The sequence below is a fragment of the Eurytemora carolleeae genome, unplaced genomic scaffold (assembly GCF_000591075.1).
Source record: "Eurytemora carolleeae unplaced genomic scaffold, Eaff_2.0 scaffold846, whole genome shotgun sequence".
In the NCBI taxonomy this organism is placed as follows: Eukaryota; Metazoa; Arthropoda; class Copepoda; order Calanoida; family Temoridae; genus Eurytemora; species Eurytemora carolleeae.
In genome coordinates this window covers 97,407-120,250 of record NW_019396740.1, presented here as the reverse complement: position 1 = coordinate 120,250, position 22,844 = coordinate 97,407, and the positions used below count along the sequence as shown (strand labels likewise).

The 22,844-nt window shown below is 31.9% G+C and overlaps 1 protein-coding gene and 1 long non-coding RNA gene across 7 annotated transcripts; both read right to left on the bottom strand.

Annotated features, from left to right (window-relative positions):
• Positions 1–664: 664 nt before the first annotated feature.
• Positions 665–1,885, bottom strand: LOC111708013 (uncharacterized). The gene is made up of 2 exons (XR_002766572.1): positions 1,853–1,885; positions 665–1,687 (listed from the first exon to the last, which is right to left on the bottom strand). It is a non-coding gene; the product is annotated as an uncharacterized LOC111708013 (long non-coding RNA).
• Positions 1,886–1,908: 23 nt separating this feature from the next.
• On the bottom strand, positions 1,909–22,837 carry LOC111708005 (m7GpppN-mRNA hydrolase). Of its 6 annotated transcripts, XR_002766568.1 has the most exons (22): positions 22,748–22,837; positions 21,384–21,450; positions 18,528–18,679; positions 18,009–18,072; positions 16,784–17,526; positions 16,500–16,557; positions 15,878–15,943; positions 15,727–15,783; positions 14,839–14,955; positions 13,276–13,355; positions 12,763–12,824; positions 11,808–11,889; positions 11,416–11,479; positions 9,869–9,982; positions 8,572–8,683; positions 8,303–8,382; positions 7,595–7,651; positions 5,276–5,325; positions 3,813–4,013; positions 3,253–3,293; positions 2,406–2,973; positions 1,909–2,120 (listed from the first exon to the last, which is right to left on the bottom strand). XR_002766568.1 is itself a non-coding variant. In XM_023481220.1 (21 exons), the coding sequence occupies exons 5-21, from the start codon at positions 16,849–16,851 to the stop codon at positions 2,951–2,953; spliced, it is 1,332 nt and encodes a 443-aa protein (XP_023336988.1). In that variant the 5' UTR covers positions 16,852–17,526; positions 18,009–18,072; positions 18,528–18,679; positions 21,384–21,450; positions 22,748–22,837; the 3' UTR covers positions 1,909–2,950. The 6 variants fall into 6 exon arrangements, 5 of the variants coding, with proteins under 5 accessions (XP_023336988.1, XP_023336993.1, XP_023336990.1 ...); XM_023481220.1 differs by having other exon boundaries at positions 1,909–2,973; XM_023481225.1 differs by having other exon boundaries at positions 1,909–2,970.
• Between the last annotated feature and the right edge of the window lie 7 nt (positions 22,838–22,844).

Genomic DNA, 22,844 nt, shown 5'->3' with positions numbered 1-22,844 from the left:
TTTTGGGAAACCACTCTCCTAAATTTGCTCACATCAGGATGTTATAAACGTTCTTTTGAACTTCCTTAAATATTAAGGATTAGACGAACTCAACTTATATATACTTACATCTTTGCAACCTGAGGTTGTTTGATTGCTTGATATTTCAAATAAAGATTCACGCTTAATCAAATAACCAAAGTTTAAAATACTAGGCTCATTTTCTATTTAAATTGTGAACATGTTCTTTTTGTTTACATTTGAAAACAAAGAAGAAATTTTTACGGATTTAAAAAAAAATTCGCGGATTTTCAAGAATTTGAATTTTTTTTACAAAATTAAAAACTTTTAAAACACATTTTTAAAATTTTTTTATCATAAATAAACCTTCCCTGTGGTTACGTGATGTCTCACAAAAAATTTGGGCCCGATCGGTTTAGCCGTTTATTGGATACAAACAAACAAACAGACAAGCCAAATTTATATATAGGTGAAAGAGATAGGGATTTGACCATTTCAGGTTTAAGGAAGTGATCAGTATCTTCGCACAAACTTGTGTTTCATCTTTATCTGACAGTGGTCGGCGATAATATTAAAACAGTGAAGCCTACTCTGGTTAGGCGGGTCCAAACTACATAGTAAATTGTGATTTTTTTATTTGTATTATCTCGTGCTTTGTAGTTGAATAAAATATAAAATTTATAAATTTTCAAATTATTTACAAGTTTACAAGTAAACAAAGAGAAGCTGTTAACTGATAACTTCTCTTTGGTGAAATGTATCAAGTGTTTCTGCTGTTAAAGCTTGGTAGAAAAGTCCTCTTCAGAGTCTTCATTGTATTGATATATACGACGACTGTATTATACCAAACTAGTAACAAATTAAACTAAAATGAATTATTATAAACTAGAATCTACTCCACAACTATATTAAAAGATAAGCCCCCGAGAACCGGAAACTTTAAACTTAGTATCGATATGAAACCCAGTAAAGGAAACTGGGTTTCATAATGGAATAATGTGATACTAATCAAAGGATTTAGCTGACATATATCCGATTCACAAGGGTATCCTTTATTTAAGTAACAATGAGGAAGATATCGCCATTTTTCTATTTTAAAAAGTGATAATATCTATCAATTTCTTTACTTGCCTCAGCTCGATGATTCAGTCATATTTATAGAAATACAATCCACATTCCATTTTCATACTGCAGATTTTGAGACGTCGAAATAATTTATTAACTGTCGCCTTGACAATTTATGTGTTTCATACTATTTCTACGTAAATATCAGTATTTGCAAAAATGAATAAATAGCCATCAATATGTAGGAACAGTATTTCATTGAAAAACTAAATATCTGCAGCATTCCATTATCAGAAAGTAAAAAATACGACATTTTATAAATTCTTCCGGTGTCTCTATATATTTGAACTAACAGTAGAAAACTTTAATTTTAGATAGAAAAACAATGACATTTAATCTTCACTCAAACAGAAGGTAAAAGGTTACGGCTTAAAATAATAATGGAAATAAATTAAGAAAGATTTTTTTAAATAATTCTCTCGGCGAAAAAATATCCAATTTGTCAAGTGAACAAGTTTTACAGGAAGGTCAGGGAATTTTAATATTGCCAAGGGTTCTTGAGACCGATTTTGTCTCCAGAGAGTTCCGAGAGATTTTTCGTTGGCAAAATTGGTCGAGGAAACTGAAAAAAAGTTTTATCATCTTTTGAGATAAATTGTGTGATTTTTATCTCACAAAGCGAGAAATTATTCCATTTAATTGTCCCAAGGTGTGATTAAGTGACTTAACATCCCGCTATGGGGGAATCATAGGTCGGTGTTATAAAGATATTTACTTATACTCTTACTTTAATTACTGCACGTATCAACATCTTTCATCTGAAAATCCATTAATTATATATTATTCACATTTCAGGTTTATTTACACTTTTTACACCAAAATATATTACAATATACAAATATATAAAAATGCAAATGCACCTACAAGTTTTAACTCTCAAGGATAAAATGAAAAGTTAAAGAATTTTAGTCCATCCAAACTTTTCACACAAGAGATCTAAAACTATTATATTTAGATTTAATACTGATAAATATGAATTGAAGAATTTGGATAACCTATACATGGTGTCCCAATAACCATGTGAATTAACAGACGCTTTTGATATCGGCTTTGTTGTGATTTAGTATGGTGATGTAGTCCGTAGATGTTCGTCTGCAAGAGTACAGAATTTGTTTTTTTTTAAATTTGTTTATGCTTTCACTGCATATTGTTGTACTTACAGTCTAATACCGTATACATAAGATTTACTCTAGCAGACGTAACTTTATTTTGACCAATGAATTTGGGTATTAAAACGATAATTCTTAACAAAGACGATTACATATTCGTCTCTTAATTACCATTATTGGGACAACCAGTCAGTTGTACTGTACAAGATGTGCACGGTGCATAATGGTACTGTACAACACTATACAACATTGCTCAGGTAGTCTGCATTTACAAAGTTTTTTTATAAGGAAAAGGGTCACCAAGTCAAATATTAATAGTTATGACGTAACAATTACATCAAAAAACGTAACAATAAATAATATCATCTTACAAAATAATTAACTGAACGTTCAACAGCATGGATTGTTTGATGATAACTTTCTGTATATTAATAAATATTTTAACCAGTCAAAAATTTGTAAAGCTCCAGTTGAAAGTCGTCTTCAATAAACTAATAAACGTTTTCTTCCATTTGGGTTAAATGTGCCAAAATTAAAGAAAAGATCTGCATTTCTCATAATCATGGAATACATACACTATTTACATTGACATAAAATAAAAATTTAGTATTTTATGCATGTAATGTACAATGTACAAGTTTCTATTCAAGAAAATAACAGAAAGGTCTTGATTTCCTCCGAGTGGTTTGGACGAATTGATTCACATTCTTGTTCAACTATTTTATTCTTGGTTTGCCTGCTGGAATACATTAAATATTAATTTATTTGGTAATTTGAAACCTTCATAAAAATAAAATCCTCAGAATATGAATAAATAAACATGAACTTTGTCGCATCGCACATTTAAGCCCAAAAACTCATTTTACTGATCCAGGGGGTGGGGGTGGGGGGGTGTTGAGCCACCAAAAATCCACCTTAATACGCCTCTGAAATTTTCTTCTCTTTCATCAATTTTATTTGACAGGAATTTCTTTTCATTACTTTAATAAAGTCGGTAAAATTTATAATAAAATAATACCTGTATTAAAAAACGCACTTATCAGAGTATTTTCATCCAACCTGTACAATATGAAATATCAAAAAAAAGTTTTAATTAAAATGAGAACCAGAAAGCTCTTGAAAAAGGAAGACGACATTTCATAATTTTAGGCATTTTTATGTAATATCACAATGGGCTTAAAGAATGAAAATATTAGTATTTCCATAATTACTGAGACTAAGTTCTAGCTACGCTCCCCCTCCCCCCCCCCGGAACCACTGGACCCACTGTGCAAATAAGAACCCCAAAACCTACACCTTGATTGATTGATTAACTCGAAATGTACAGCTTCTTGTACAGGCTTGTAGCTAGGAATTTGTAAGGGGGGGGGGCACAAATTTAAGAAACTCAGATATAGGAAATTATGTGGGGTGCCGCAGGCGAAATTTTGTTTTAACTGAAAAACTCAAAAAAGGTCAAAATTATTTACTGAAGACAAAAAACTAGATAAGAACGGTTAAAGAAACGGGTTAGATTATACCCTGATAGAAGGAGGGGGGGGGGGGGTGTCCCGGTTCTGAATCAAAACAAATATTGACCTGAAGTTTGACCAAGCTTTAGGACAGAAGTTTGGTGGAAGAAGAGAGGGTTGTTGGTTGGATCGATTCTCTTTAGATTTATTCAAGTTATTGATTGGATTGGATCCTGGAGTAGGGAGTTGGGCTGGATTTGATCCTGGAGTAGGGAGTAGGGCCGGACGAAAGGATCCAAGTTTATCCTGTGGGGTAACTGTACTCTCTCTAAATTATTAAACAAGTATTCAAAAGGCTCAATCCTTAAAATCTTTTTACCACAGTCTCATCGGATTTACAAAAGACTCTATATATAGATGAAGCAATAGAAATTTATCTGACTATTGTGTACGCTCTGTTCAGCTGTACTTGACGTCATAGGTTATTTTGTTTGCTTGAGCGTTCAACAATCAACATCAAAACCACAGTTATTTAACACAACAGTGAATGTTTTGTGCTAAATGTGAACACAAAATAATCATATTAAATTGTATTTCAAAAGTTATTTAATCATTTGTTGGATAAAAGGATTTTTGTTGAAATAAACCTGAGTTTGTGAATAAGTTACGCAAAAAAATCATCGATCTTTCAACTCCTACTTAAATCAAAAACATCTAAAAAAGACTGATGGAGTCCCAACTAGTGATACAGGAGAAATAACAGTAATGCTTAATGACTATTTTTCTAGAATATTCTCAGATAAAGATTAAACATGAATTCCAGTGACAAGAAAACTAACAAACTCACTTCTCCCAAACATCACCTTTGAGGAAGCCAGTGCAAGAAAAAAATATGAAATTGAAATTTGGTTCTGCTCCTGGTCCAGATAGTATTTCTGTAAAATTTCTACAAGCATTCTGGGATAAAATATGTGTACCCTTGAGCTTTATTTTTAACTTATCAATGTGTGACGGTTTTATACCATCAGATAGGTAGCACTGAAAACTATAGGCCAGTCTCATTAACAAGTATACCCTGTAAGCTCATGGAGTCCCTTATCAAAGATGAAATGGTTCTACACCTGGAAAAATTTAACTTGGTCCAATCCTATCAACATGGCATTATGAAAAATAAGTCTAATTCACTTGAGTTTTTGGAAACTGTTACGGCTGTTGTGGATGAGGGGGTCTCTGTTGATATGTTGTACTTATATTTCCAGAAAGCTGTTGATAAAGACCCAGAGAAAGACTGTTGACACAATTAGAAGCCCATGGGTTCACTGATAACCTACTTAGATGGATAAGAAGCTGGTTAACTGACCAAAAACAGAGGGATGTTCTGAATGGTGCATGTTCAAACTGGGCAGTAGTGAAATATTGTAGAGCTCATCTATCTGTTAATCAATTTCGAGTGTAATAATATAATATTATGCATAGAAAGAAAGTGTAATAATCAAAATTATTCCACGGCTTTTCTCTCAATAATTGGGATTTTTAAACTTTCAACCTCTAAATAATACTATAATCATTCTTAATGTCTCTAATTATCACCTGGAGGTATCTTGACCAGTTTCAAAGAGCTGTCTTCTGCTTCCCTTTACCTAAAGCAGAAAAAAACACATGAAAGTTATTATTATCAAAGTACATTAATGAATACAGACAAGAGAGGTAAAAAAGTATCTTTCCAGAAAAAAAGGTCTTTACAGGACAAAGATGTTTTGAAATGCTGAAAATGAAGAAAACTAAAAATAAATTAGTTTGAAATTGAAATCTCATGGAATAAGTGGATGTTTTTTGAAGTGGTTTGAGGCCTGGCTCAATGGAAGACGACAGAGAGTGGCAATAAATGGATGGTTTTATTGTTTATATAAATGATGTTGGATGAATGCCCAATTAAAATAACAACCATTGAAAAATTCACCGAAGACACTAAGACAGCTTACACAATTAGAAATGAACAAGATAGAATGAAGCTACAGCAACGTCTAGATGAAGTGGGCTGATGAGTGGGACCATGGGACAAGCAGTTTAAAATAAATAAATACTAAGTCATTCACCTGGGCAAACATACAAAGAAGTACAGATATAACATAAATGGAGTTGAAATTAAATCAATAGAAGAAGAAACAGATATAGGTATAAAGCTAGTTAACAACCTCAAACCTGGACTTTAATGAGCAGCAGCTGCTGGGAAACCTAAATTTTTCCTAGTCAAGTCTCAAGAGCATTTCACTACAGAGATAAAAGTGTGTTTTTGAATCTATATAAACAATTTGTGCGCCCACACCTAGAATTTTCTGTACCTTTCTGGTGTCCCTGGCAAGAGGGGGACAAATTAGTTCTGGAAAAATTACAAATTTCAGGTCTGCAAAGCAAGGAGTATGAGGAAAAGTTACAAGAGCTAAATATACAATCTTTAGAAGAGAGAAGGATCAGATATGACATGATCAAGTGATCAAGCTCATGCACAATTATGATGATGTAGACAGGCGGCAGTTCTTCCAGACTGCAGGAGAAGAATCAGTCAGGGTTACCAGGCTATCTTCTGATTCATTACATTTTTTTACATATTTATTTTTAAATTTTAAATTTTTAACAATATTCTTTAATAGCTGGATGATATCAGATGCAAATATTTTGACATTTCTATATTTCTTGTCCTTCAATTTCTTCTTGTTTAACCATCTTTCAATCATATTTTGGCTAAATTTTGAAGAAAAAAAAATTGTTGGGATATCCTAGAAGTTTTGCCGATACTGCAAGCTTTATTACTATGTTTAGAGGATCTTGCTTTCCTTTTTTTCTGAACTCTGTATTGTTTACACATGTGTTATATCTGACTCAGCAACACATTTTCCTGATAATATCTATCTTCTAATAAGGGTGAAATAAAAGTTTTTTTTTTGTTGTTTTTTTGCTAACAGGTAAATTGATAGTGTGAAGCTTATCATCAGAGATTTTCTTTCCAATTTTTCCTATTCAATTGTCTTTTTTCTTCTTGTTTCTATGTTTTGAGGCCTCTCCAAATAGTTCTTGTGGCATGGAGTTGTGAAGCAGGTAGGAGAGATATAAGAAGGTTTGGAAGAGGGAGGGTATGAGGGATTCAGTAGAAGCTCCCTGCTTTCCTTCATGTTGAAGTCGTCCAACTAAGCATAATTTTAAGGAAACCCATAACTGCACCGCTTATACAAAATGGGGAGTTGTAAGCCTTGAAGCCCGATCAGGTGGAATCTTCCTCAGCAGTCAAGTCTTCACAGCCAGCCGAGTAAATAACCGGTTTCATTGTGCATGGCTTTTTATACCTATCAGGGGTTATACTTCTGTGAACCTTCTTCAGCTGAGATGTTGGACCAAGATAAGCCGAAGATGGAGTTAGTGTTTACTATTTAAATCCTATGTTTTGCTACTCCCCTGTCGGATAAGTCATGAGCAACTCTACACAGCGCTCTTCCAAACTGTGGGGCCGGGAGCTGCTAAGAGAGATCCTCTCCCTGGCACAAGCAGAAAGCTCCTGGCTGATGCATTAAATATATTAACAACTAGATGCAGGACTGAGGTTAGAAGAAATTTCTTTGCCAACAGAGTAGCTGAGAAATGGAACAAATTACCAGAAAATATCAAAGTAGCAGGAAATATAAAAACTTTAAAGTCTTTATATGATAAAATATCAGAACAGCAGGAATGAGAAACCTATGAGTAAAATGCTGGATACAAAAAGAAGTGATCTTTATAATCCTATCTGGAACCCTGATGAGAAATCTACAAGTATTTCCAAGTAAGAAAAACCAGTAATAAAGTCCCTTTAATTAGTGACAATTAAGAAACAGCTGACAGTATAATGTGCCATTTATGACCAAGTTGTAGAATTACCTTAGACTTGGAATTCCTCATATTCTCCTGATTTCTTCTAGATTCACTACTCTCTACCTTTATTATATTATCTTTATAATAAAGCTCTTTGCTCATGAATATATCATTATAAATATGTTAGCCATATCTGGCCAAACGGCTGGAACCAATGGTCTGACATTTTTTGAGGAAACCCATGGGTACCCTTGGGGATAACATAGGCAAAAATTCGATTTCTTTTCCAAAGTGGTTTTAAAATTCCATGGGCAATGCAAGGCACTTCAGCTAATTAATGAAAATACTAAATACCTTCATATATTATTCTAGGACAGTACCAAAACGTTACATTTATAGACAGGCAATTTCTTTCTTGAACCATAACCATTATGAATATGTATATAATTAATTTTTTTGATAGCTTAGCTGAACAACGATGGAAAACAACATTCCTAAAATTATCTAATAATCACAGTCATTTGTAATCAAAGAAAAAATGAAAAATTTTGTTCTCAACAAATATTTCCCGAAGTTTAGACGTTGCTAAAATGTCAAATTATTGCAAATTTAAGACTCAAAAGACGAGCACATTGGTAATTAAATTTTGTTAATAAAACTGCAATAAGTATTTCCTCCCCAAATTTCATAAAATCTTTAGGCAACCTTGGTAATTAAATTTTGTTAATAAAACTGCAAAGAAGAATTTGTATTTAAATTTATTAAAATTTCTACCTCCATGTTCCTAGATACTGAGGATTGAGAAGGTTTAAAGCTAGAGCCTGGGGTTCTTCGATCTGTCTGCTGTTTTAATCCTGGATCCAGGGGTATATACTTACTTGAAAAATTATCACCCTCCCCCACAAAAAAAACGTGTTAGGAAGGATTTCTATTTTTTTGAATAAGAAGTGTCGAAATGGATAAAACTATTATTTATTTCCCCCACACCCCCCCAGAAAAAAATCTTAGAAAAATCATTTCTTCCATGCATAAGTAACCCTTGCCTGGGACAGAGATCTTTCTCTCCTTCACACCAGAAGCCGGTGTACGGCCGTCTTCCTGTTTGGTCCGGGGGACCGACTTCCGGCCACTTCGGCCTTTTTCTTGAGGTTCATCCTAGAAACACAATGCTTTGGTAAATAAAATTTCATTTTATCAAGATATTAAACTTTACAGTTGGACCCATAACCTTTGGAATACAACGACGACATTTCAGCGTTCTTATGTGTATCTGATGTTGTTATAAAGGACATACTTACTACGTTAGCTTGAAAATCAGCCTATCAAGTCAGATGGGTGTGTTTCAAGTTCATAGGACTATTTAAAACCACAAGTTGACAGACCAAAAATTAGATGACGGAAAATTCCCCGGGCATAAAAAAATAACTATAATTTAAATGTTTTGAACGCATTATACAAAATATTCGAGTGGGGTCATTTTAGTATCCCAAGATGTCTAAATTGTTACAACAACCCTTTGAGCGTCCAACAGAAACAAAAACAGATCTTTGGTACATTTTGCTTAAGCATTTTATGAAGGTCATTCTATGTCAAATTTCAAATATTTGCAAATTCAAGACAGGAAAACGAAAACATTGGTAAATCCTAATTCTTAGCAAAATCTTTTTAAGCAACATCTGTGAGATACAGTTTGGGTGTCTTGACATGGAATGCCCTAACCAATTTTTAAAGCAGATTCAATTTTTATAAAATTTAATTCAGGTTATTGCCAAAAATCCAAATTTAAAAGTATGCATAAACCAACATGATGTGGGACATTCTACATTCTAATTAAAAATATTACTGGCCTATGATTTTCCCATTATTTGCTACTATGGCTTGGTGTTATATTCATTAACCATCACATTAAAAAAAAGCTCGCCCAGAGAAGTTTAAGCCACAAATTTGCCGATGTGTTTTTTACTTTAAAAAAATATTTTATTTTAATTAAGAGTGCATGCAAATGCATACAAAAAAACGGTAGATCAGTAAAACAGTTTCCAGTTCGTTTTCGAAGTCTTTTTATTTTTGTTTTACTCAAGAATGATTAAAAGATGATTACCCCAACATTTTGTATTGCACCGTTGTCTTATCATTAAAACCTGGGTGTACTCTATAAACCTGCATAGTGAACACTTGTCTTACGCGGGTTGATCTTGTTTACTATTTATCCTTAATCTTAACTTTTGCTTATTTTTAGAGAAATTCGCCGACAAATATTTTAAACGAAGATGCACTTATTCCAAATACCAATTTTTTCTCCCCCGCTTAAATGATTTAAACAATTAAAAATAATATAACCTGAAATTGTAATCTCTGCCAAAGTTTAGTTTGGGCCCAAGCCTTAGCTTCACGAATAAAAGGAATGACCATGTAGAAACTGTTTGGGTTAAACCCATTCTTGATTTTACAATTCTAAACATAGTATTATTAGCTCAAGTATTCATGTAGCAATAGCTTGGGTTATACCCATTCTTGATTTTACAATTCTAAACATAATATTATTAGCTCAAGTATTCATGTAGCAATAGCTTGGGTTATACCCATTCTTGATTTTACAATTCTAAACATAATATTATTAGCTCAAGTATTCATGTAGCAATAGCTTGGGTTATACCCATTCTTGATTTTACAATTCTAAACATAATATTATTAGCTCAAGTATTCATGTAGCAATAGCTTGGGTTATACCCATTCTTGATTTTACAATTCTAAACATAATATTATTAGCTCAAGTATTCATGTAGCAATAGCTTGGGTTATACCCATTCTTGATTTTACAATTCTAAACAAAATATTATTAGCTCAAGTATTCATGTAGCAATAGCTTGGGTTAAACCCATTCTTGATTTTACAATTCTAAACATAGTATTATTAGTTCAAGTATTCATGTTTCAATGTTTCAACTCATTGATTTTAAACAATATTTTTAGCTCATGTATTACTGTACCAATAGACTGAGTTTGAGTGCAAAGTCGACATTCAAAATCGTATTTTTGGGTGGATACATTTTCAGAATGTTTTTTTTTTAAATTAATCAATAACGACGACAAAAGTGTAAACAAAATTCTAATTAGTTGTTTAAGAACAGGTTGAGAAAATAAAAAATTAATCTTATCGTCGAAAATAAGTAATCTTATTCAAATTTTAGTTTCTATAATCTCTCAGTATTCACAAAGATTTTCTGCAGATTTTCAGGAATTTTTATTGAAAAGACATTTGAAGAATTTGCATAAATCTGCGAATAAGTTAGTATAAAATAAGAATTTCAATATAATGATGAAAACGAAATTATTGATTCAAGCATTGATTTATTGACAATTTCTTTTGAGAAATATGTTCCTAACCATCTATTTAGTTTACTGTATAATTTATACTTTATTTTTCGTCGTAGTTATTTTATAATTTAAAAAAAAAACCTATTCTGAAGACGTACCCACCCAAATTCATGATCTTGATTCTTGAACGTCGACTATGCACTCAAAATCAGTAATTATGCATCGTGGAAAAGTTTTATATGTCTCAAATGAATCCTATGTCTCAAATGAATCCTAAAGAATTTGTCCACAACACTGCATACTCAGTTCAACTACCTTACATAGCCGGTGTGTCCCTTTAAAGGATATTGTTGAAAGCGGACATGCCACTCTTTTTTTAAAAAAAAAGGTTTATTTGAAATCAACTCTACAAAGTGAATACTATTAAAATAAATATAAACAGTAACATGAGCATTGAACATGAATAAAATAAATATGAACAGTAACATGAGCATTGAACATGAATAACATAAATATGAAAATAAACTTATAAAAAAAGACATTTGTTAGGCATGAAGAATAATTATCTACCTGATCAGATTTGTTTAAAGGAAGAAGATTAATATCAAACCATCTGATATCTCGTATCTCACATCTAGGAGAAAATTCATAAGGACAGAAAAAGACGAAGAGTAAATATAAAACTTCAACTAAAAATTTTATTCTATCAAAATATTTTTCCTATTACAGTTTGTAATTTTTTTTTAACTCTAATGGGGGTTCAATTTAACACATTGTGGCACCAAATTTTGTACAGACTACGTTTGGTCCTAAAAATTTTAATATAAGGCTGAAATTTTGCACGCAGCCTCGAATTGTGGTAATCATATGATTAGTTTAGAAATAGAATTCACATCTCAAATGTTTGTGGAGCCTATTATAAATCTAAAACTTTGAAGATTTAAAAACGGGCCTAACTGTACCTGGATCTGGGTTCAAACTTTGTATTCTCTGGAACCCCAGGGATTAGGTAGAGTCTTACGGGCTGATCATTCAACATGTGTTCTGAAGAACAGATATTATAAAATATCCAATGTTTTGTAAACTTGGAAACAATGTGCATTTTCCCATATTTCTATATTAATTTATTTTTTAAAGTTAATTTTATTATGAAAAGAATTTAATCATAAATGCCACAAGGTCCTCTGCAACTGTAAACTTGTCTTTCTTTATTCTTCAAACCATGAATAAGACATTAAAAGACTATTTTCAAAGTATTCGGTTTGAGTCAACCTTGGAATCATCATTCATCATATCTAAATAGTTTCAGGTCGTCTTTACAGTCTTATTGGTTTCAGGGTATTTCAAGCCTTTAAATCCCGAACGCAGCGAGGTCTTCAGTAATAAGCCTTTGATCAAATCAGAGTTTGAACTAAATTTCCGATAACGTTCAGCAGATTTAGGAGAATTAAATCTCATCTATGATATTTTAAACTTTGATGATTAGATTTTAGGGAATGCATAGTTTAAAGTTTCAAAGGTTTCTAACAGCTTGTAGATATAGGAATAAGAAAATTAAGGGTTTGAGGCGAGCATCAAGCCGTTTGTTTTCTTAGAGGGATGGTCGACGTAATTTCCAGTTACATTCACAAAAGTAGCCTTAAAACTTTTGTCCAAAAGTAATAAAAATATCCTTGTTTTTGCTGTTTAAAATTTCATTATATTAATTTTGTTTTCTCTAAAAAAGCGGATTTGTTGCGGCAGGAACAAAGAACGTATTTTTCAGAATTCCACATTTTTTCTGATAGAAAAATAGACGATATCTTCCCCATTGATGCTTAAGATAAATATAAAACATAACCGAAGGCCGTTTGGTCACCTGAAACTACGACTATGTCCCTTAAAACCGTTTCTATTCAATGAATAATAATAGCTTACCAACATAAACTTCAGGATCCACCTTTGAGGTAATGTCATATCCGGTCTCCTCATATACTTCCCTAATAGTTTATTATGATATTATTTTTTACATTTTTTATTTAAAACCAAGAAGCCGGGAAGACATTTTTTGTATATATAAATTTTTCATTTCTTACTATTTTTAAAATATGTTCAAAATATTCAGCTTAATACCTTTCATATCAAATCTAATCAAATACAAATGTGGGAATTTGCCAACAGCATTAAAGTTTAAGAATTTGACCAACATTTTTTTATATAATGTTTATAAACTAGCTTGGGAACCCAGCTTTGACCGGAAAATAATTATTTCCTATACAAAGTTGACCTGCTAAACTTGGAGTTTTTAAACCAAGCTCAAACAATCCCGTGGTTCTTTCGAGTTCCCCCATCAAAATTTAAGGCAACCAAAGGTTTCTTGAGTTATGATCAGACATACAAACAAACAAACATAGATTCCTACTTTACATATATATAGATTAATATTCCTACCTTGCAGCGCAAATATGTGGTTCTTCATCCTGATTTATTTTTCCTTTAGGGAACCCCCAGCTAGATCGAGCATAGAAACCCTAAATTATCAATTGTGTAAAATTATTTAAAAGCTGAACAAATATGCTTTATTTTTCATTCTACTAGCTGGAGTGCCCGGCGATGCCCAGGTTTATATTACTATTCATAGCCACAGTAACTCCCGCTTTTTACCCGCGCATTGTATTAAATTATCATTTTAGCTGAAGTGCCCAGGGTTGAGCTCCAAAACTTTTAACACAAAATTTGATCTATGTCACCCCCGGAAAAAATGTTAGCAAAAATTTGATCCAGCCGTTTAACACAAGGAGATATTGAATAGAAGGAGGGGGCGATAGGGTTTCCGTACACTTTGATGTGACGTTTTTGGACTGCTGAAGAACTAGTTTTTGCGTAACAACAATAACAAAGGCAGCCTATCTAATGTAAACAAACATGAGTTAGTAAACTATGAAAGTAGTATCATTTTGTTAAAAAAGATTGAAAAAGTTAAGGATTTTAGTTTTATACGAAAAGGACCTTATTACATCATTTGTGTTATTGTTTACAATCTTTATTATTGTTGTTACGCAAAAACTAGTTCTTCAGCAGTCCAAAAACGTCACAGAAAAGTGAACTGAAACCCTATCGCCCCCTCCTTCTATTCAATATATCTTTGATTTAACATATTAGCTAACATGTTAATATTTAAACAAATTAGAGTATTTTTTTAATAAGACGACATTTTCAACAGGAATGCAGGTTACCCTCCATTTAGGGAGCGGCTTGTCTGGTTCACAACAATACCTTTTCATCCTGATCAAGGATGAATTTTTTCTCAAAAATTTTAATTCTCGTTTTTACATAAAAGTTACTTGTTAATTTATGCAGCAGAGACAATTGAATAAATTGACAGGATACATTCGAAAAATAAATAAATGATTTTCAATTGAAGGGTTAATATTTGGAAATAGACAAAAACGTGCTACACTAAACAGATCAATATTTTGACCTCATTATATTTTAATCAAATATGTGAACTAAAAATTACTTCAAAGGGGAAATTTTTAATCATAAATAAACATTAAAGAGACTGAATCATAAACATTTTAGAAGTTGATCACGACCAATATTAGTTCTATCTGATGTCCCGTCAGTAGAAATTGATGCATAACTGTGTCAAAGTTATACCAAAACTCATACATGTATATATAGTATGGTATATGAATTAAAGTTTTAAACAGATCATATTCAGCAAATACGGAACAAATCTAAAAATTAGGATAACCCAGAGTTGCCTAAAGATTTTAGGTAAGTTCCAATTATAATTTGAATGCTATACCTATCCATTTGTAAAGATATAATGTGTATCATATGACTAGAATTTCCACCAAAGGCAGTGCAGTATCTGGCTACGTGGCTCAAATAAAACTAATATTGGTCGCGACTCGCGATCAACTCCTAAATGTTTAGGCTTCCGCAATCCAAATATACCCCCTTCCGTTTTACCTTAACAGTCCCTTTAACATAAAACTATTTTACTACCTGGACTAGTAGAACCTTGTCCATTTTAGTATTTAGAATAATTGCACCATAGGTTGGCACTTTCAGCTTATATGTTCTCCATAGCGTAAGAATATCGTCCACATTATTCACATGACTCTAAACATAAAAGAATATTTAAGAAACTGTTCAAATTAATTACAATAACACTTTAAGGGGGTGCTGACTGGTAGGAACGCTCATGTTTCCTCTAGGATTATTTAAAACGTGAATAAGGCTCTTTGTTATTTATACAAAAAATGCTTTTGAGATCAAGTTTTGATTTACAATCTGAAAATTGACCAATTCTGTGCTGAGATTTTAGAAGCCAAAACCCGAGTCAAAACCATCTCTTACGTCTATTTATGCCCAAGTAAAGATCTAGTGAAGACTTGAGGTTTTCGGTTGTCTCTTCTTTGACTTGGTCCTAATTGAAGCTGGATTGGTAAATCTCATGATAATTGCCATATTTTTTAATTTTAATTTTAAATCTCTTAATTATCTGAAGTGTCAAACATAGCAAGACTAATAATAATATAATTACATAAAGTTTGAGTTTACGAAATTTACATCTGTAGATATGGGATCCTGTCAGCTGATTCGTCTGCATATGCAGCAGAGATTAGAGAATTTGAAAGCAGTCTCTCATAGGTCAAATCAGAACTAATCAAAAGTCAATCTACGACGCGGTCCTTGAGTTAAGGTTAAGTCGAGCTTTACTTTTAAAATCTCAGCTTTGCTCTCAATTATTACAAAGCTCTAAAGCCCTTTCAAAAATAGGTAAATTTCAAATTTTTGTTTATGGGAACGATAGGAGAAACTAGGAGAAACTAAAATGTGTGGGGGGGGGCTATCATTGTTTATTATAATTATTGTTTATTCGTTTCTAACCTGCAGAAATGGAACATGACGAAAAATATGTTCAGTGAAACTCCGCATTGTACCAGACTTAAAAAAATAACAATAACTTTTTTAAAGTAATGCTCATCATATCATGATGCTTTAATCTTTACTGAGTTAGATAAAAACACTGCACAATTACCTGAAGATTCATTTCTGGTTTTTGGTTTACATAGAAGTCTGTATAGAACCAATGCGCCTCTTCAACCTGGAAATTTATATTTAAGGGATATATTATAGGTAGTATTATCTTTTAAAAGATCCCCTTCACAATTAACTTTTTTGTTTCTACGTTATGTTTTAAGTATTTTTGGATTTTATTTCTAAATGCTGATTGATTCTGGTTGACCAGTTTCCAGTTTGGCCACGTTTGACATTGATTGACCCTGGTGATCATGGTTGACCCTGATTGACCTTTTTCTTAACTTGGTAGACCAAGGTTGACCACGTTTGACCACAATTGATCCAGGTTGACCACGTTTGACCCATGTTAACCCTATTTGGCACTGGTTGACAACATTTAACCCAAGTTGTTAACCATAATTGACACAGGTTGACCATCTTTGACCCTTGTTGGCCTTTTTTTGACTTGTGTTGACCCTAGATAACCAAGGTCGACCCTGGTGGACCCTTATTGACCATTGTTTTCGTGTGTTGACCCTGCTTGACCAAGGCCGACACTGATGAACCCTTATTGACCTTTTTTGCCTTTGAGGACCCCCAAGTGACCCTGATAAACCTTAGGTTGACCCTAAATTGTATACCTGGAAACAAATTCTGACTATATCTTGTCTCTCCTCCTGGTTCAGGTTTACGATAAATCTAGAAATATTGATTTTTTAAATTTTCAAAATCATTCAATGGTTAGTAACGTAGGTCAAGAACGAAAGAAAACAATAGGTAAATGAAATAAAGGGGTGACCATGTCAATCAACGTAATTTATGTAATTTAAAAAAAAAAAAAAAATTTTTTTTTTTCTGTGGGGGGGGGGTTCTGTGGTTGACAATTTATGAAACTATTACAAAAGTTAAAGTTTCGGTATCTGACCTTGCAGCAATTTCGTCGAGAATATCCACAGGGATATGATGAACACCATTGCTTCTCTTCTCACCCATATTAAAAATTTATCCCAAACTTAAATTTTGGTATTTTCTGAAATATAATTGTTAAATTGGATCAATATTTAGTTCTTTACATATTGGATTTTGGTTTCAATATAATTTTCATTTCTTGAAGTTGTAACGTAAACAATATATATTATGAAGATCAGGTATTTTTAGGGACAAGTTTCTGACATATTAAGGCACGCAAAATTACATCACAGAAAAGATTTGAAATGTTAAGTTTTCTACCATTCAAGATTTATTATTATTTGAAATCTAGGTTGAATGTTTGTTGCAGTTGGTTCATATAAGTTTGAGTTAAACGAGTTCTTATATCTTTTAACAACACTCTTTCTTAATAAAATTTCTTTCAATTTTCTGACAATTTTTTCTCACATATATATAATTTCCCCCCCGAGGACAATATTTCAATTTTTGATAACTTTTTGACTGACTAGATGATTTTCGTTTTATTTTATTCATGTGCCAAAAATGGTTGTTCGAAGTTTGGTTATAAAAATGCTATCTCTCTCTCTCTCTCTATTTTCTTTTTCAGATTTATTTTCTTGTTACCAGTTCTTTTCAGAGAGAAACATTTTTTAAAAAGAGATAAGAATTCTAATGGTTTTGTTTATGTTTCTTCATATTTTCAACAGCTACTCTCCTTCCACACTCAGAGCATAATACCTAGACATGAGTTGTAGCGAATCTATATCACGATTACACTATGATTGACAGATAATAAACAAACATTAGTCTTCAAATTCAGGGTTTCTTGTAAAGACAAGCTTAGATCCAGTTTTGATTTTAAAGTTAGATACTATTGCTCATAAAAATATAAAGCATTGAATAAACTTAAATTCTTAATGGGTTAGAAAACATAAGAACATAAGATATTTTTTGGCTACTAAGACATTTACATTTTATAACATTGAATCGAATAATTGTAACTGCCCTATTTATTTCTTTTCTGTTGTACCAAAAGATAGAGTGACTTTTCTAAGTTTCTTTTATTAGTAATTTTAAATTAATTTTACAATTATTTGATGCCCTTTTATAATTTTTTTTTTCAATTCTAACCAATCATAAATCATATTTCGGCCCGATCTGTTTGGCCATTTTGACGTTTATAGGTTACAAACAAACAGACAAGCAGACAAACTTATTACCTGTGGCTTAAAATGAACCCTCCGAACATGACGTTTCATTAATGTCTTGTCCGAAAATTCTCTCCTGGTAAATTGTACATTAAAGTAAATCTAGGAGAATATTTACTTTTGACCATTTCTTTGGATGGAGTTTAGTCATTTAATAAATAAATTTGAACTAGCTGACTAGTTCAAATGAATACAGGGCTCGGAAGAAAGCAAGATCTTTTTAAAAATAGTTCTTTCTTGTAAAGTGGCTGATTACAAGGACATCCCCTTTTTTCAAAATTAGCTGATATATGGTTGAAAGATGTATGAAAGATCTACGAACAAGAAGAAAATGAAGAACCAGAAAAATATAGAAATCTCAAAATATTTTCATCTGATATCATATAAATAAAGTTACAAATTTAATAAACAAATTTTCTATTAGTATGGTTTACAGGATTTTATTTAGAATTGTTGGTGGAACTACAGATGGTAAATTAACGTTTTTGTTGATTAAAAAAGATTATAAAAAAAACAATATCTAAACCTTACCTACAAACAACACAGGCAATAGGTTTGCTATTTTGTGAATTAGTCTCAGACTTTCTCTTCTCTCCCTTCACTTCCAATCCTTGGTGCCCTTCCAGCCCTTCATAACCTGGTTTATCTAACCAAGAATTCAAAGCTGAAGGGCTTCTCACAACCTAAGAGATAAGTCTTTGAAATGAAACAAAAATTTCACGAGATATTTTTTTATGTATTTATGGTATTTAGTTTCTTGAGTAATGATTATTCAAAATCTATTAACATTATTTTTAACAATCAACCTACAGACAAAGTACCGAGACCTGTAGGTAGTATGATAATCTTATGAGGAAAAAAATGTAATAATGGAAATTCTTAAACGAGATGAAATAATCTTGATACATTCTTTAACGAAGGCCGCAGGCCTGAGTTAAAGAATGTATCAAGATTATTTCATCGAGTTTAAGAATTCCATTATTACATTTTTTTGAAATGAGGCTTACCAGAAAGAAATTGTTTTATCATAGCAGTCTTCTTAGGTCCCCTCCATACAACAGGATCGTCCTTAATAACAAAAAAAATGATATTTTAGACAACTTTATGAGGAACCAAGAATCTGGTCCTACTAAATCAGATAACTCCTTGATTTCTGATATTGGAAGATTAATCTTAGGGTATCCTACAGTATAGGAATCAGGAACTGGGTAACCTAGCAGCTTTGCTGCCATGTTAGCTCTGACAATATCATCAAGATCATCATTTACAATAGCTGCTAAACACAGATGCTGCGAAAATAACCAGGTATGCCTTCAGAGGCTCTTGTTAACAGCATTAGCAGTGCTACTGCTGAGTCACCCAGTTCCTGATTCCTGTACTGTAGGATACCCTGAGATTAATATTCCAATATCAGAAATCAAGGAGTTATCTGATTTAGTAGGACCAGACTCTTGGTTCCTCATAAAGTTGTCTAAAATAACAGACATTTATTAGATNTAAACTTTCTGTAGTTAATGACTGTGCCGAAAGAGGAGTGAAACTTATCCAGGAGTTTGTAGACTCGTCTCAAGATGAGAGTTTAAGAGTAAGACAGGATATTATGACAACAGAAAAACATGAACAAAGAATTGTGTTATTCATTGGAATTTAAATTGGTCTCTAATTTACGATCCCTAAAGTTTTTCTATGTAAATATTTACTTTGATATAAGGTAATCGCTGTAACGTTCTTATCTTTTAAAATTTTTTTTTTTATTTTTTTTTTAACAAAGGTTATCTTATAACAATGAATAACATGATATCAAAGGAAACTCTAAAAATTATAAAATTAGATTCTTAACAGTGTAAAACTTATTTTAAGACACTAAGTGTATGTAAATATATTGTGAAATTAAACATAATGTGAGGATAAATCAAATCTAACTCAATAAAAAATGTGTATTTATTGCTTTGGATCAGAAAAATGATCTCAACTCGATTTTTAAATATCTTATAATCACGCAACCTCGAGTATTTTGAAATCCAAACTCCGAGTGGAAATACTGAAATTAGAATTTTTTTTTTACCGATCGTATTTTTTTATCATCTAGTACCAGGATTTACAACACACAACCTGAAAATCCATTTTTCGCTGTTTTTGGGACACCCTAGACTCTACACTCTACAGTCTCGTGACCAAAATTAAATCTATCGTTTTACTTACAGAAAAATTACAAAAGCAATAATTACAATAATTTATTGATTAATGAAAGATTTCCGATTTTATTGAAGATATTTTCATGAAGGCTTGTTTACAAGGTTTGTTTACAATGTTTACCTGATTAGCGAGTAAAAATGCAATAGACATGACTCCGAGGGTTTGTACAATATTAAAATTGTTCCTTCTGAACCGTGTAATAATGGGAATTCTTACACGATAGGTTTACTACTATGAAACCGAACAGATATGATATAATATGTTTTCTATCATTCTGTTCCTTAAACATATAGAGTACTGTATATAGCAGTTCAATAAATGCATTGATGAAGCAGGAATTGAGTTTAAACCCGGAAGACTATCTGAATAGTATTTACAGAAGGGATTGGGGAGAACGTACAGACAGTCCGGCCCGCATACCATCTCACAGGGTCACATTCTTTTTATATTCGGCAATGTTTTTTTATTATTTACAATAAAAAATAGAATGGTAAAGATAAAGTGATTAAAATACCAGGAGGCGTGGCAGGATCAGAGTCCAGAGGTGTATCTTGCCACAGCCTACCAAGAGTGTACTAGTTGTTCTGACAGTAATGAGTTTATATAAACTATACCAATGTTTCTTGTCTCCTAGTAAATTGTTCCTGTTTCTTGAACATATATAAATTATACCTGTGTTCCTTGTCTACTAGTATCCTGTTCCTTGAGTATATATAAACTCTACCTGTGTTCCTTGTCTCCTATCACCCTGTTTCGGTTCATAGAGTATATATAAAATATAGCTGTGTTTCTATGTATTTATATCTTTGTGTGTGAATAAATCTTTATAATAATAATATTAACTATACCTGTGTTTCTTGTCTCCTAGTAAATTGTATCTGTTCCTTGAGTATATATAAACTATACCTGTGTTTCTAATCTTCTTGTATTCTGTTCCTGTTCCTTGAGAATATATAAACTATACCTGTGTTTCTAATCTTCTAGTATTCTGTTCCTGTTCCTTGAGCATATATAAACTATACCTGTGTTTCTAATCTTCTAGTATTCTGTTCCTGTTCCTTGAGAATATATAAACTATACCTGTGTTTCTAATCTTCTAGTAAATTGTTCCTGTTTCTTGAACATATATAAATTATACCTGTGTTCCTTGTCGTATTCTGTTCCTGTTCCTTGAGAATATATAAACTATACCTGTGTTTCTAATCTTCTAGTATTCTGTTCCTGTTCCTTGAGTATATTTGAAGAACTATCGGTAAAACTGAAAATGGAAAAATAATTAAATTGTCTGATTTAAAATTTGAAACTAGAACATTTGGACTTAAAAATGTACAAAAACGGTAACACAGTGTCTAGATTCTTTGGACTAGGTTACTTAGTTGGCATTAAAAACGACCTTACGTTTCTTCTCTAGACATATAACTCTAAAAGGTGCTGTATTAATTGGACTACATGATCTACTGGAATAACGTTCATTTGGACTATTGTTGATTTGTACCAGCTATAGTTCAATTAAGTAACAACCCACACTTGAAAACTTTAACCAAGTGAATGATTTCTGTCTTGATTCTTTTTTTTTCACAAATAGCTCCTTTAAATATATTCAGGGAGAAATGAATTAAAAACTTTCTATTAGACGTTAGCCATCATATTTATAAAAACAAATTATTTGTCTACTATAACCTTTGAATGATTATTTGAAAAAAAATGTGCAATTGAGCTAACGTTGTTTTAAAATTTGATTTATGTGAACATGATTATCTTTAATTATGTTTATCTACATAATAAAGCTCTTCGCTCATATTATATTTACTTATATGTTAGCTATAGCTGGCCAGTGGCCAAACGGTTGGGCCAATTTGGCTGAAGTTTTTTTTAGGGAACCCATGAGTATATCCCTGGGGTAGCTAATATTAAAAGATTTAATTGAAATAAAATCTCAGGTCTCATTAGTTTCATTCCCCTCTTTTTCTATTTATAAACTTTTATTGGGAAGTATATAATAATGAAATTTTTATAAAATGCTCACTTTTTTTATTTGTCAAACATTTACAAAACAACGACTGAACCAAATAGAAAACAAACATGAATGTGTAATTATATAACATAACAATGTAATTTAGGAAAATACTGAAAACCAAAGAATTCAATGTGACAAAGTAATTTTACTCCTTTCAATCTCTATGTTAGGATCTTACTAAACTAAGTGTAAGAGTCACAATTTTACTACTGTAATTATAAGTAGGTTAACGGGCGTTATTTACTGGAAACATGCATGCATGATATCTCAAGAGCTAATTCCCGACATAGAATGCTTGAACACTTGAAAAATTCAAAAATAGTATGCTTTATGATTTCTAGAAACAATTAATAATAATAGCTAATAACTTCTACTACATGCAAGCGTTTTTGCAAAAACAAAATTGTTTTAAAATTTCAAGAATTATTTTTTTGGGAACTTTCTCTAAATTCTGGTCGTCCTTAAAACACAAGTCATATAAATCAAATCAAATCGGTTCAGCCGTTTTGTGTCAATAGTTATTATTGTATCTAGTTACCTGTTGAAACTAGTAAATGATGGATCTAACCCAGGAAATATCAAAAACTCGTTGGAATCTAAAGTATAATCCGACAAATCCAACTCCATTTTAAACA